Source organism: Staurois parvus, unplaced genomic scaffold, assembly GCF_062004578.1.
Source record: "Staurois parvus isolate SC_StPar_1 unplaced genomic scaffold, SC_StPar_1.0 ptg000286l, whole genome shotgun sequence".
Classification (NCBI taxonomy): domain Eukaryota; kingdom Metazoa; phylum Chordata; class Amphibia; order Anura; family Ranidae; genus Staurois; species Staurois parvus.
Window position 1 is genome coordinate 1646488 of NW_028318082.1, and position 13197 is coordinate 1659684.

Sequence of the window (13197 nt, forward strand, 5' to 3'; positions counted from 1 at the left end):
TGAACCAGACTGAGAGACCATTTAAAGGCTCAGGAACCCTTTGCAGGTGTTATGGCTTATTAGCTGATTAGAGTGGGACACTTTGAGCCGAGAATATTGCACCTTTTCACAATATTCTAATTTTCTGAGATTGTGGATTTGAGGTTTTCATGAGCTGTAAGTCATAATCATCACAATTATGACAAATCACGGCTTGAACTATCTTGCTTTGCATGTAATGAGTCTATCTCATATATTAGTTTCACCTTTTAAGTTGCATTACTAAAATAAATGATCTTTTGCAAGATATTCTAATTTTTCGAGTTTCACCTGTACATACAAATGTATGAATTTACCTTGGCCGGGCTTCCAATGCTTTTAGAAGGCATTCCTGTCATGACTGCACCTCCTAATAAACTGTGCTTCAACCCCTTGCAAATATGCATTCTTGTGGGATTTCAAGCCCCCAGCTCTCCTAGGGACTAGTTGGCAACACCCCCCACCTCTCAGTTCAGACTAATTATTTTTTAAAATGTAATTTGTATAAACTTATTTTTCAATAGCTTGGGGTGTATACAGCTAGCAAATCTCTCTTGGTCATAAGTGATATTGGACTATATTTGAAAGTTTTTTCTTTCACTTCTCTGCTTACTTTATATTACATGTGGGAAGAACAACCAAAGAACTGCATGAAAAACATAAAAATAAGCTTACCCAATTTCCCATAAACAACGTTGCAGCAAGGGAATTGATACATCTAAAACACATTTATACAGTACATTGATAACATTTAATGTACAAGCTACTTACAGATCAAATATTAGGTAGTGGTGTCCTTCTTCAGAAATACTGTCATGCAATCTCACTGCAAAAAAGAAGAGAGTAAACATATATTTATGCAATAAATCGTGCAGCTCATTCACTGTCATTCATTCATTCGCTGTCAGGATGCACAATTAAACTGAGAGTAGCAAAAACAGCAGATTTTTTAAATATACAGTATATATATATAGATAGAACGTTTTCAGCATTTAAATACAACTATAGTACCTTGTCCCCATCGTTATCATCCTGAGTTTAAAAAATAAATAAAGATATATATATATATATATATATATATATATATATATATATATATATATAGTATTATATACAGTATATATACTTAGTTTTAAAATTTAATAGCTTTTACAGTAGGGAAGAGTTTAAACTTGTCTTTATACCAGTTCTTTTTTCATAGACACACTGGGAAGTGAGAGGTAGTCCTTCCAAAGTGAGGATCTCTCCTCTTAGCCAGTTATCATCAGGATAAGTGTCCCCATTGGAATATTTAACCTTTATTCCTGTTTTCAAGATAACTCAAAGTTGAAGTTTTTGCTTTATTTTTAATATTAATTTGTCACCAGGGCAAATAGGGTGAATCTCCCCAGTGGATATACAGTGGATATACAAATAAAAAAAATATCACTCTTTTCTCTATTGAAAAGAACAGCTTTGGCCTTAAATACACCTAAACTAATACTTATCTTGTCTGAAGACATGGCTATTCTAAGTTCCTCTAGTGACCAAACGTGGGATTATTTGGAATTTGGTTACCTAAACTCAGCTGAAGGGATATAGGGAAATATGTCCAGATAGAATAGGCCAATCAGTGGCTTTGTCAGAACTCGATTATCCCATTTAGCTGAGGTCATACGATCAAATGCTTAGGCATATTCTTAAGATAAGACCTCCAGATGTGTTTAGTGTATTACAATCAATTTGTTGTTTATTTTTATCACTAATGGAGCAAGATGGTCAGGAAGGGAGTCTTTTTATCTTAGATCCTCTTTATATTTATTAGGAAATGGGCTAGGTACATGCTTACAGTCATCAATCACTGCCCAGTACAAATAAATCAAGTTTGTCATGTGAGAAAAGAGGCTTTCATTGCTGATCCTTCTTTCAGAAACTGCTTGTAACCTGACTGACATATTCATTCTCTTACTTCAATACGTTGAGTCTCTGACCCCAAAACCGAAAAAGCAGACCAGGACTTCTCTAATTTTTTTTGACTTGATGATCTGAAAAAGTCTACCAGGCCAGAAAGTAACGAAGCCAGTTTAAAAACATGACAGCCAAACAAATATAATTCTAGACCAAAGACCACCCCTGTATTTTTCTTATGATGGATGTATCTATAGCCCAAACTTTTTTTTTTTTTTTTATATATAGCAGCGGGGGGGGGGGGGGGGGTAGAAACTGTCATTTTTTTTTTTTTGCTGTCTCTGTCTCCTGATAGGAGATGCTATCTCTGTGACTATTACTTGGAATGAAGTTGAGGAAAAACTCAAATTTTGAGCTATTACCAAAACAGACTCCAATATAGACAATTGCCCCACTGATAACTGTCTAAGGGCTCATTCACACCATGGTGCAGAGATGTCAGTTTTTTTGCACGTGTTCTTCAAGGGCACAAAGAAATCTATTGTTCTCTATGTGCCCTGTTCACACCACAACACTAGTATCAAGTGCAGATTTTTTTCTGCACAGGAATCTGCAACGTACTGTATATAAAACTCACTGAAGCGCGCATGAAAACTGATGATCTGCTTGTCAGTTTCCATCAGTTTTTCTGCATGTATGGTGTGAACGAGGCCTAAGAGGGGATTCTCCTCTTATTTCATTTTGTGTCTGCAAGACAGAAAGTGAAGGGAAAGCTCTCCAATTGGACATAGATAGTAAAAAAAAATAAAAAACGTACAGGGTGTGTAACCATTTCCCACTCTATCCAAAAAAAAAAATACTAGATGTACTTGAAGCAATGTGGCAGATTCAAGCATCCTCTATGATAGGGTTAGGTAGTGCATTAGATGTGCATATTATTGACCATTAATAACATTTTTGCAAAATCTCTCTGTGGCTGTTCACCAATTTGTATCCTTATGTATAGGGCGATCTATTAGCTTGAATGAAAGTGTTAATTAGTTCCTTAAAGCAGGTCCTCTTTTTAAACCTTTCTTTTAATTAGGCTGGAGCTGATCTTTAAAGGAAAATGATGGCACACAAGAGGCGTTCATGAACTCCTGATTACGTAATTGTAGTTCTGATTGTTTTTTCCTTAACCCCCTCGACTTTGGAAAACCCCACACTGTGGTGGGAGGACAGTTTAGGTGGGGGGGACACCATACAGCGACAACTTAATAGTAGCATTGGAAACAATGAGCAGTGAGGGAATACTTGTCTATTTTTGTATGTTGACACCCAAGTGCACATTCTAAGCCTGGCAATTAGCTTTCGATGTGTTAATTGCAGCCTAATTCTCCCATCATCCACACTACACTTACACAGCAAGAGCCACCAAATACTCTCCACAAAGAGCTCCAAAACATCACATCCTGAACACACGCGAAAATTTGGAACATGCTGCCATTGTGTTTCTATTTCCAATTCATTTTCCAAATCACTGGGCTGTACCCTTCTATATTCCGATTGTTACCCTTTGTAATGACTAACATTTGCATTTTGGAGTCTAAGGGAGACTGAGGACACGGTAGCAGAGTATTTAAGGTTTCTTGTCACTTCTTACTGTAACTGCTGTAAAGTTCAGAATTGCCCCTTAAAGTGCACCTGCATGTTTTAGATGAAATAACATGGTGTAAAAACAGGTGAGTAGGCATTACAGGTTTAAAGAGACACTGCATATTTACCCTTGTATGGAAAGATGTTGTGTATGCACAAAACATCCCCCTAGCTATGCTCCCTTGATGCTCCTGCCCAGACTGATGGAGCCAAGGCTTACAAAGTGGGGATTCTGGGTAAAGGGCAACACTATGTGTGACAGAGATCAGACATGAGTGGCCAATCATCAAGCCCGAACACTGTCACGTTACCAATGCAACAATGTCATCCCCCTGTCTAAATTTGACTATTTAAAGTGGTTCTAAAGCCTAAAAGAGTTTTTACCCTAATGAATTCTTTGAATTAAGGTAAAAAATGTTTAGGTAAAAGCATCACTCCCTCACCCTCTTAATACTTACCTCACCCACTCACTCACTCGATCCATCGCTGTTCTCTTCTGCAGTGGTTCTCGCTTCTTACTTCCTGGTCCCACAGGTTTTGCTGAGAGAGCTGGAGCCATTGGCTCCCATGTCTGTCAGACAAATCCTGTGCTGAGGGATCATGGGTGGGATCAAACTGTGCTGTCTGTGTCTATGAACACAGGCAGCACGGCTCGGCATCAAGCTTTCAGCTGTGCCATGCTAAGAAAGTGGCTTCCTCTGGTCACACATTGAGAAGAGGAGGAGCAAGGAGCACTGGTGGGGGGCCCAAGAAGAGGATGTCTGAGGCTGCTCTGTGCAATTACATTGTACAGAGCAGGTAAGTATAAACCTGTTTGTTATTTATAAAAAAAAATGTGTTTACAATCAGTTGTCCAAATACCTGAACAGTGCCTACATAGAACTAGGGTCATCAGTTCGAATCCCAACCACGGCACTACCTGCCTGAAGTGATGTTCTCCCAGTACCTTTGTGGGTTTCCTCTAAACACATGCTGGTGGGTTAATTGGCTCCTATCTAAATTGGCCCTAGTATGTGTATGTATGAATGTGAGTTAGGGACCTTAGATTGTAAACTCCTTGAGGGCAGGGACTGATGTGAATGTACAATATATATTAAAAAAATTGATGGCGCTATATAAGTACTTGTAATAAAGAAATAAACTGGAAATAAACTGGATACAGGTGTTGTTCACCTGACCATTTTACGCTCAGCTCCTTCAATTTTTCATGTGAAGGTTGCTGGGGGAGTGAGAGCTGACAGGAACACCCATGGAGCAAATTTTGGCTAGTTATACAGATACTGGCTGAAGTTTGCTCCATTTATGTCCAGCTCTAACTACATGAGCAGGGATGCTGCGACAGGGAGATGGCGAAGGAGCGTGGCTGAGTAAGTTTACATGCCAGGGAGCGTGAGTTATGTGTACAAACTGTAACTTTGCTGTTAATGGGTAAAGTAATGGTGTCTGTTTTAAAGCCCCAGCTAAAGTGTATTTTTGTTTTTAAATAGCGTGAGGATGTGTCAGAAATTCTGTCAGGTTTGTACTGGTATCTGCAACTCCACTGAGGAGATTTGTGTATCTCAGTGAAGCTGGACCTATCTGATTGTACAATCTTCTTTAGATTTACAAAAATGGTTTATTTAACCACTTCAATACCAGGCACTTATACCCCCTTCCTGCCCAGGCTGTCGCACTTTGAATGGCAATTGCGCGGTCATGCAACACTGTACCCATATGAAATTTTTATCACTTTTTTTCACACAAATAGAGCTTTCTTTTGGTGGTATTTAATCACCACTGATTTTTTTATTTTTTGCTAAATAAAAAAAAAAACACCTGAAACTCTTGAAAAAAAAAAAGCATTTTTCTTCGTTTCTGTTATAAAATTTAGCAAATAAATAACATTTCTTCATAAATTCAGGTCAAAATGTATTCTGCTACATTTCTTTGGTAAAAATAATAATAATAACTGGATTTTTTTTTTAAATGTTTCTATTATTTTTTATTACATTTTTTCTTTTTTTACTATTTTATTTTTCAGCACACTGTAACCAAAGCAATACAATGTTACCATAGTAACATTGAACTACTCTAGGTAAGTGATCAGGATTTATATTTTTTTTAACACATTATGATTGCTAAAACCAATGTATTTCATTGATATTTGCAATCATTGTTACTAAATGAAATTGATTTATTCAGTCTTTTGTTGTGATTAGCTGTGATTGCAAAGCTGATCACATGATACAGATGGGCTGTGATTGGCCCTGTCTGTATTATGTGACTGCCTTGATCAGTCACAGCTAACAACATACAGTCAGGTCCATAAATATTGGGACATCGACACAATTCTAACATTTTTGGCTCTAAGCACCACCACAATGGATTTGAAATGAAACAAACAAGATATGCTTTAACTGCAGACTGTAAGCTTTAATTTGAGGGTATTTACATCCAAATCAGGTGAACGGTGTAGGAATTAGAACAGTTTGCATATGTGCCTCCCACTTGTTAAGGGACCAAAAGTAATGGGACAGAATAATAATCATAAATCAAACTTTCACTTTTTAATACTTGGTGTCAGAGCTCCAGGGAATGACCAGAGGTATGTGAACTGATGCAGGGAAACGCAGGCTTCAGATAAGTTATAAACAATATAATTTATTAATACTAACAATACATAAACGCAGTGCAATACTAAAACATAACACAGTGCAAATGAACCAAACCAAACCACCCACAGATAACAATACATACAATGCAAGCGTCGTCAGGCAGGCCGGGTCAATAACAATCGGGCAGGTAGGTACAGGAGGAGCAGGCGGAGAGAATGGTCAGGGTCACAAGCCAGGGATCAAAACAGGAGAAGTCAGCAGAGGTCGGGATCAGACCGGGTCGGCAACAAGTCAGGCAGAGGCAGAAACAGGAACAGGAACGCAGGTTACAAGATACAGGGGCCCATAGAAAAACACACACCAAGGCACAGACGGCAGGTCTGGCCATCCCTTAAATACACCTGCATAATCAGCTTCAGGTGTTTGGCTGGCTGCAGGGTTGAGTCTCTGATTGCTGAGAGCACCCGCTGGCCAGCCCTGGTACTGCAGCCCACAAGGCAGGTGAGTCCCACCATTACTGGCAAGTCCATTCCTGACACTTGGTTGCAAATCCTTTGCAGTCAATTACAGCCTGAAGTCTGGAATGCATAAACATCACCAGATGCTGGGTTTCATCCCCGATGATGCTCTGCCAGGCCTCTACTGCAACTGTCTTCAGTTCCTGCTTGTTCTTGGGGCATTTTCCCTTCAGTTTTGTATTCAGGAAGTGAAATGCATGCTCAATCGGATTCAGGTCAGGTGATTGACTTGGCCATTGCATAACATTCCACTTCTTTCCCTTAAAAAACTCTTTGGTTGCTTTTGCAGTATGCTTTGGGTCATTGTCCATCTGCACTGTGAAGCGGCGTCCAATGAGTTCTGAAGCATTTAGCTGAATATGAGCAGATAATATTCCCGAAACACTTCAGAATTCATCCTGCTGCTTTTGTCAGCAGTCACATCATCAATAAATACAAGAGAACCAGCTCCATTGGCAGCCATACATGCCCACGCCATGACACTACCACCACCATGCCTTACTGATGAGGTGGTATGCTTAGGATCATGAGAAGTTCCTTTCCTTCCCCATACTCTTCTCTTCCCATCACTCTGGTACAAGTTGATCTTGGTCTCATCTGTTCATAGGATGTTGTTCCAGAACTGTGAAGGCTTTTTTAGATTTCGTTTGGCAAACTCTAATCTGGCCTTCCTGTTTTTGAGGCTCACCAATGGTTTACATCTTGTGGTGAACCCTCTGTATTCACTCTGGTGAAGTCTTCTCTTGATTGTTGACTTTGACACACATACACCTACCTCCTGGAGAGTGTTCTTGATCTGGCCAACTGTTGTGAAGGGTGTTTTCTTCACCAGGGAAAGAATTCTTCGGACATCCACCACAGTTGTTTTCCGTGGTCTTCCAGGTCTTTTGGTGTTGCTGAGCTCATCGGTGCCTTCCTTCTTTTTAAGAATGTTCCAAACAGTTGTTTTGGCCATGCCTAATGTTTTTGCTATCTCTCTGATGGGTTTGTTTTGTTTTGTCAGCCTAATGATGGCTTGCTTTACTGATAGTGACAGCTCTTTGGATCTCACCTTGAGAGTTGACAGCAACAGATTCCAAATGCAAATAGCACGCTTGAAATGAACTCTGGACCTTTTATCTGCTCATTGTAATTGGGATAATGAGGGAATAACACACACCTGGCCATGGAACAGCTGAGAAGCCAATTGTCCCATTACTTTTGGTCCCTTAACAAGTGGGAGGCACATATGCAAACTGTTCCAATTCCTACACCGTTCACCTGATTTGGATGTAAATACCCTCAAATTAAAGCTGACAGTCTGCAGTTAAAGCACATCTTGTTCGTATCTTTTCATCTATTGTGGTGGTGTATAGAGCCAAAAATTTTAGAATTGTGTTGATGTCCCAATATTTATGGACCTGACTTTAATTGTATACAATGGATGGCATGACAGGAAGCCATCCATTGCATACAATTGACATGTTATCTGCTGTGATTGGTCACAGTGGTCACAAGACACTGGCAAAGGGGTGGTGTAGTGATATGTCATCGGATGTGTCCCATGGACACAGCTGGTGACAGATCGCGCCATTGCACGGCCCCGCTTGTTTTCACAGGATGTCATATGATGCCCAGTCACAACGGCGAGTGTCCTGTCCGGCCATCGATCTGCTATAGGCCAGGCGGGAAGGTGTTAATAGGAGGATTCACCTAAACAATCCATCCAATTTGTATCAAAGTAGGCAGGCCCTTGCGCTATATAGTTGATGGTTGCTCCAAAGGAGATTGTACAATCCAATCAGTCAACCGGTCAATCAGTCAACCAGTCCATCAGTCAGGTTTGCACCAGGACAAGAAAAGAGGGGAATAGAAATCAACGGGACAGCAAGGCACACAAAGCATCAAATCCCCCACTGAGGTTCAGGATTTCTCAACATTACTTGTTGCTATTACTCCTTGTCACTGAAGTAGGAGGAAGTATCACTAAATGGGACACCAATAGCAATTATAAACCTGAGAGATGTTTGAAATCTTTTCCTCATGTTAGTTAGTACAAAAAAATAAAGTTTTCGCTGGAGCTGGACCTTGAACTTAATATTCTATTTTCTTTGGCCTCCAGATGGCACTTAGGGTACAGGAGAAATGCTTCCTTCAAAAAAAAAACAACGATTCAACATCTAACAGGAACACTTTTCACCAACATGCTTGGAGCGAGCTGTAAAAGGAGGTGAGTACAAGACCATTTACTGAGCACATAGACAAGCTTCAGTGGTGGCTGGCCCTAACATTGGGAGCCAGTAAGTTAGTGTTATCACCCTATTAAAGAAAACCCCATAGGCACTGAAAATCTAGCAGTGGCAACAGGAATTCGCTATTAGAAATCTAGGTTTTTGTTTGAACATCTATATGTACATAAAAAATATTTAAGAGTTTACATACACATTAAGAAGATAACGTTTTATTTTATTATATGCTACTGTAATTAAATGGATCTGAACAGAACTGTGCTTTAAAAACTGAACATTTCAAAAACACAGTGGCAGCTCTATCCTAGTTAACATGTACATTAATGAAAGTAAACCATCTTTGTCAACGAGGCTGTGGGAAGGCGTGGGATAATAAAGTAAAAATGAATATCATTTGTGTACAGAAAATTAAAACATGACAGGTTGAGGTGATGTGAGATAAATTATAGGGTGGGCTGCTCATTTATTTAACAAACCATTACATTTCCCACAATTCAAGCCTACCCTATAGCTAGTTCTTTTCAAGCTCTTCTCTTTTTCATATATAGATATAGTTGGATAAATTTTAATTCCAGTTTACAAATGCATTTTATTTAAAATGCATTATATTTATATTATTATTCTGTTGTGGAATAAGGCAGTAAAAGGTCCTAGTAAAGAAATTAAAATGTAGCTCTGCTAAGTGTAGGACCTAAGATTGTAGGCCAAGGTACAGGTTATGTGATTTTAGCCGAATAGGAGGATCAGTGCACAGGCAAAGTAACTCACTGGCTGACTCAGTTCTTTAAGCTTGGCATTTGGTTATCAACACCAGAATAGATGTTTACAGCACATCTAGAAGCTAAGTGGCAGCTCTGAGTCCACTGGGGCACATCCAAGATGGCGGCACCCAACACCAGTCTTTGGATATTTAAAAGTGAGACTTTTATGGAATTAAATAACATGCATAAAACACATTAAATGCACAGAAGGGGGTATTTATCAAGCAAACCGATGACATAATTAGTCACAAATCAGGCTGAGTCTCCTTCAGCAAAGTCACTGTGACGATTTAAATTTCTGTGTGTATTCCTTGGCAGCCAAATGCAACAATTTGAAAAGTTTAGTGACAGATTTATTACCAGAGATAAGTCTAGGTTCACACCTATGCGGTTTCCGTTGCGTTTTGCAGGAATGCACAGTAGTCCATTTAACATGATTTCCCATGGGACAGGTTCACATCTCTGCGTTTTCACCCAGTTAATTTTTTGGAAAGGGTCAGGAACTTTTTAAATGCATAACGTTGCATTTTTGGTTCTATAGACTCAATGGAGACGCCGCAGAAAATCATGTAGTGCATGTTTGATGCATTTTGTGTTTTAATCTATCCAGCAACAAGTTGGGAAAAAAAAGCAAAATGCAAAACGCATCAAAAATGCATGTGCACCGCAGAAAACACTGGATAAACAGATCAAACGCAAACAGCATATGTGTGAACCTAGCCTAAGACAGATTTTCACTCTAAATAGATGCATAATTAGAAAGTGGTCAGGTCAGGATTTATTCAGTTGCAAGTGCTACTTTAGAACAGCTGAGGGAAGGATTTATGACAGCAGATGTAGCTTTGTCTCACAATGTATTGCACTGTTCTTGTTTATTTGAATATTTCCCTTTAAATCCTATACCAGATTTTCCATAATTTATTACCCCATAAACAGGTTACATTTTCCCAGGATAGACTCAAATTGTAAAAAAAAAAACCCTGGCCCTTCCCTACTCTATACATATTTTGGAAAACCTTTGAGCTACAGAATAATTTTAATTTTCAAGGGTTAAAGCCAGGATCTTTTTCTTACCTGTGTTTAGAAAGGTATAAATAAAGACGTCATTTTAATGTATTAATCGGGACTGGTGCTTCTGTCACTATAAGGGTGTAATTTTTGTGTTCATTCATCAGAGCCAAGTCTTGCATGCAGTATTTGGGCTTTATGGGCTACTGAAGTGTACTGCTTCTCACTAGTGTTGATGCTGTTCTGGATCCAGAGACATCATGTACCTTTGCAATCCAGTACTATAACACTACCTGCACTGCTGCTAATTCCATATTTGTTACTTAAGATCATTGTTATTACTTTAATAAAGACCAACATTTTATGACAGCGTATGAAAAAAAAAACTTTAATAATATATTTAATGGTTTTCAAAATTACTGTTCAAGGAAACCAGAACACTTTTAATCTATTTCAATTATTCTGGCAGCACAGCGAAACAATTTACACGCAGAACAGCACATAAATTGAAACACATGATTATTCTAAAGTGACATTCAAATAATAGCTCGCTCTAAGATGCAAATGACAACATTAACAGTGCTACTGCTTTATACTGTGTACATTTTTTTGTATAAGTACTAAGTTGAAACAGATCTAAAATCTATTTTTTTAACTTCCTTGCTGCCCTAACAACCTGAAAATAAAAGATTTATTGTTCTCATCTAGCACCTGCTCAGGTTCAGTCCTGCTGTAGATCTATAGTTATTGAACCCCACTCCAGGATAGGTCTCACTGCATCTCCCAACTCTGGCTGCAGCAACAGAGATATGTCGGTGGCGCTGTCATCATTTGTAATTGTGTTCAGAAAAAGCCTCGGATTGGCTGGTTAGGCAGTGCCAGGCAGTCGGACTCTCACCCTGAACACAGTTTGTGGATGATGTCAGCACCCATCTGACTCCCCAGCTGAGATAACCGTGAACAGAGGGGTGGCGGTGGACAAGGTATACTTGGATTTTGCAAAAGCATTTGACTCAGTTCCCAACACAGCTAATGTGTAAGGTAAAGTCTACAGGCTTAGAAAAATCTGTATGTAAATGCAAAGAAAGCTGCCTAAAAGATCATATTCAAAGAGTAGTGGTTAATGATTCATACTCTGAATGGTGTAGGCTCATCAGTGGTGTACCCCAAGGTTCAGTGTTGGGACCCTTACTTTTTAATATATTTATAAACAATATAGAGTCTGGGATTAAAAATACCATTTCAGTCTTTGTAGATGACACCAAGCTGTGCAGTGGAATAACGTCCTTACATTATGTTTCTAACTTACAAGCTGACCTCAATTCACTGTTTAATTGGGCAACGATGTGGCAAATGAGGATTAATGTTGATAAATGTAAGGTTCTGCACTTGGGGGCTAAGAATATGCATGCATCATACATACTAGGGGGAGTACAACTGGGGGAATCAATGGTGGAGAAGGATCTGGGGGTTCTGGTAGATCACAAGCTTAATAATGGCATGCAATGCCAAGCTGCGGTTTCTAAAGCGAGCAAAATCCTCTCTTGTATTAAAAGAGGTATAGACTCCAGAGAGAGATATCATATTACCCCTGTACAAATCATTAGTAAGACCTCATCTGGAATATGCAGTTCAGTGTTGGGCACCAATTCACAAAAAGAACATTGGGGAACTGGAGAAAGTACAGAGAAGGTCAACCAAACTGATAAGAGGTATGGAGGAGCTCAGCTGTGAGGAAAGATTAGAGGAACTGAATTTATTCTCTCTTGAGAAGAGGAGATTAAGGAGGGATATCAACATGTATAAATACATCAGTGGTTCATATAGTGAACTCAGTGTAGAGCTATTCACCCTGAGGTCATCACAGAGGACAAGGAGGAAAATAAATTTAATCTCAAAACACTGAACGGTTTCTTCACAGTGAGAGCTGTGAAATGTGGAATAGACTCCCTCAAGAGTTGGTTCTGGCCAGCTCAGTGGATTGCTTCAAAAAAGGCCTGGATTCTTTTTTAGATACACAGGATATAACTGGATACTAACATTTATAGGTAAGGTTGATCCAGGGAATATCCGATTGCCTCTAGGAGGATCAGGAAGGAAATTTTTTCCCTGCAGGAGCAAATTGCATCATGCTTTTTTTTTTTTAAATGGTTGAACTGGATGAACTTTTGTCTTTTTTCAGCCAGACTAACTATGTAACTATACGTGTGTTAACTCACATTTTTTTCATGTGCTTTGAGGTAAGGTAGCCCATTCAAATGAATGGGCTGGCAATTAACCAAAATGAACCAAAATGTCTAAAAAAAAATGGCCATGCAGCATTTCTGCACTGAACAAGGCACAGTAGAGTGCTACCATGTGTTGTGGTGCTCTAGTCTAGTGCATTGGGTTGTCATTCAAAATAAATGTGAAAAGGTGCGAACAGGCAAGAGGAAAGAAAGATTAGGAAGAAGAAATATATTTAAAATAATTTTACAAAATAACATCTAAAACTTACACAGCAGTAGTGTGCATGCACATGCCTACAGCTGAAAACATTACTAGTAAC

At 39.0% G+C, this 13197-nt stretch overlaps 1 protein-coding gene across 5 annotated transcripts in view; it reads right to left on the bottom strand.

Annotated features, from left to right (window-relative positions):
* The window catches only part of CAMK2A (calcium/calmodulin dependent protein kinase II alpha), a 346233-nt gene that overhangs the window by 103774 nt on the left and 229262 nt on the right, over positions 1-13197 (bottom strand). For all 5 annotated transcript variants that reach the window (XM_089682134.1, XM_089682135.1, XM_089682136.1 and 2 more), the window contains exon 4: positions 790-844. In XM_089682134.1, coding sequence (XP_089538260.1) covers positions 790-844 — 55 coding nt within the window. The remainder of the gene's footprint in view (positions 1-789; positions 845-13197) is intronic.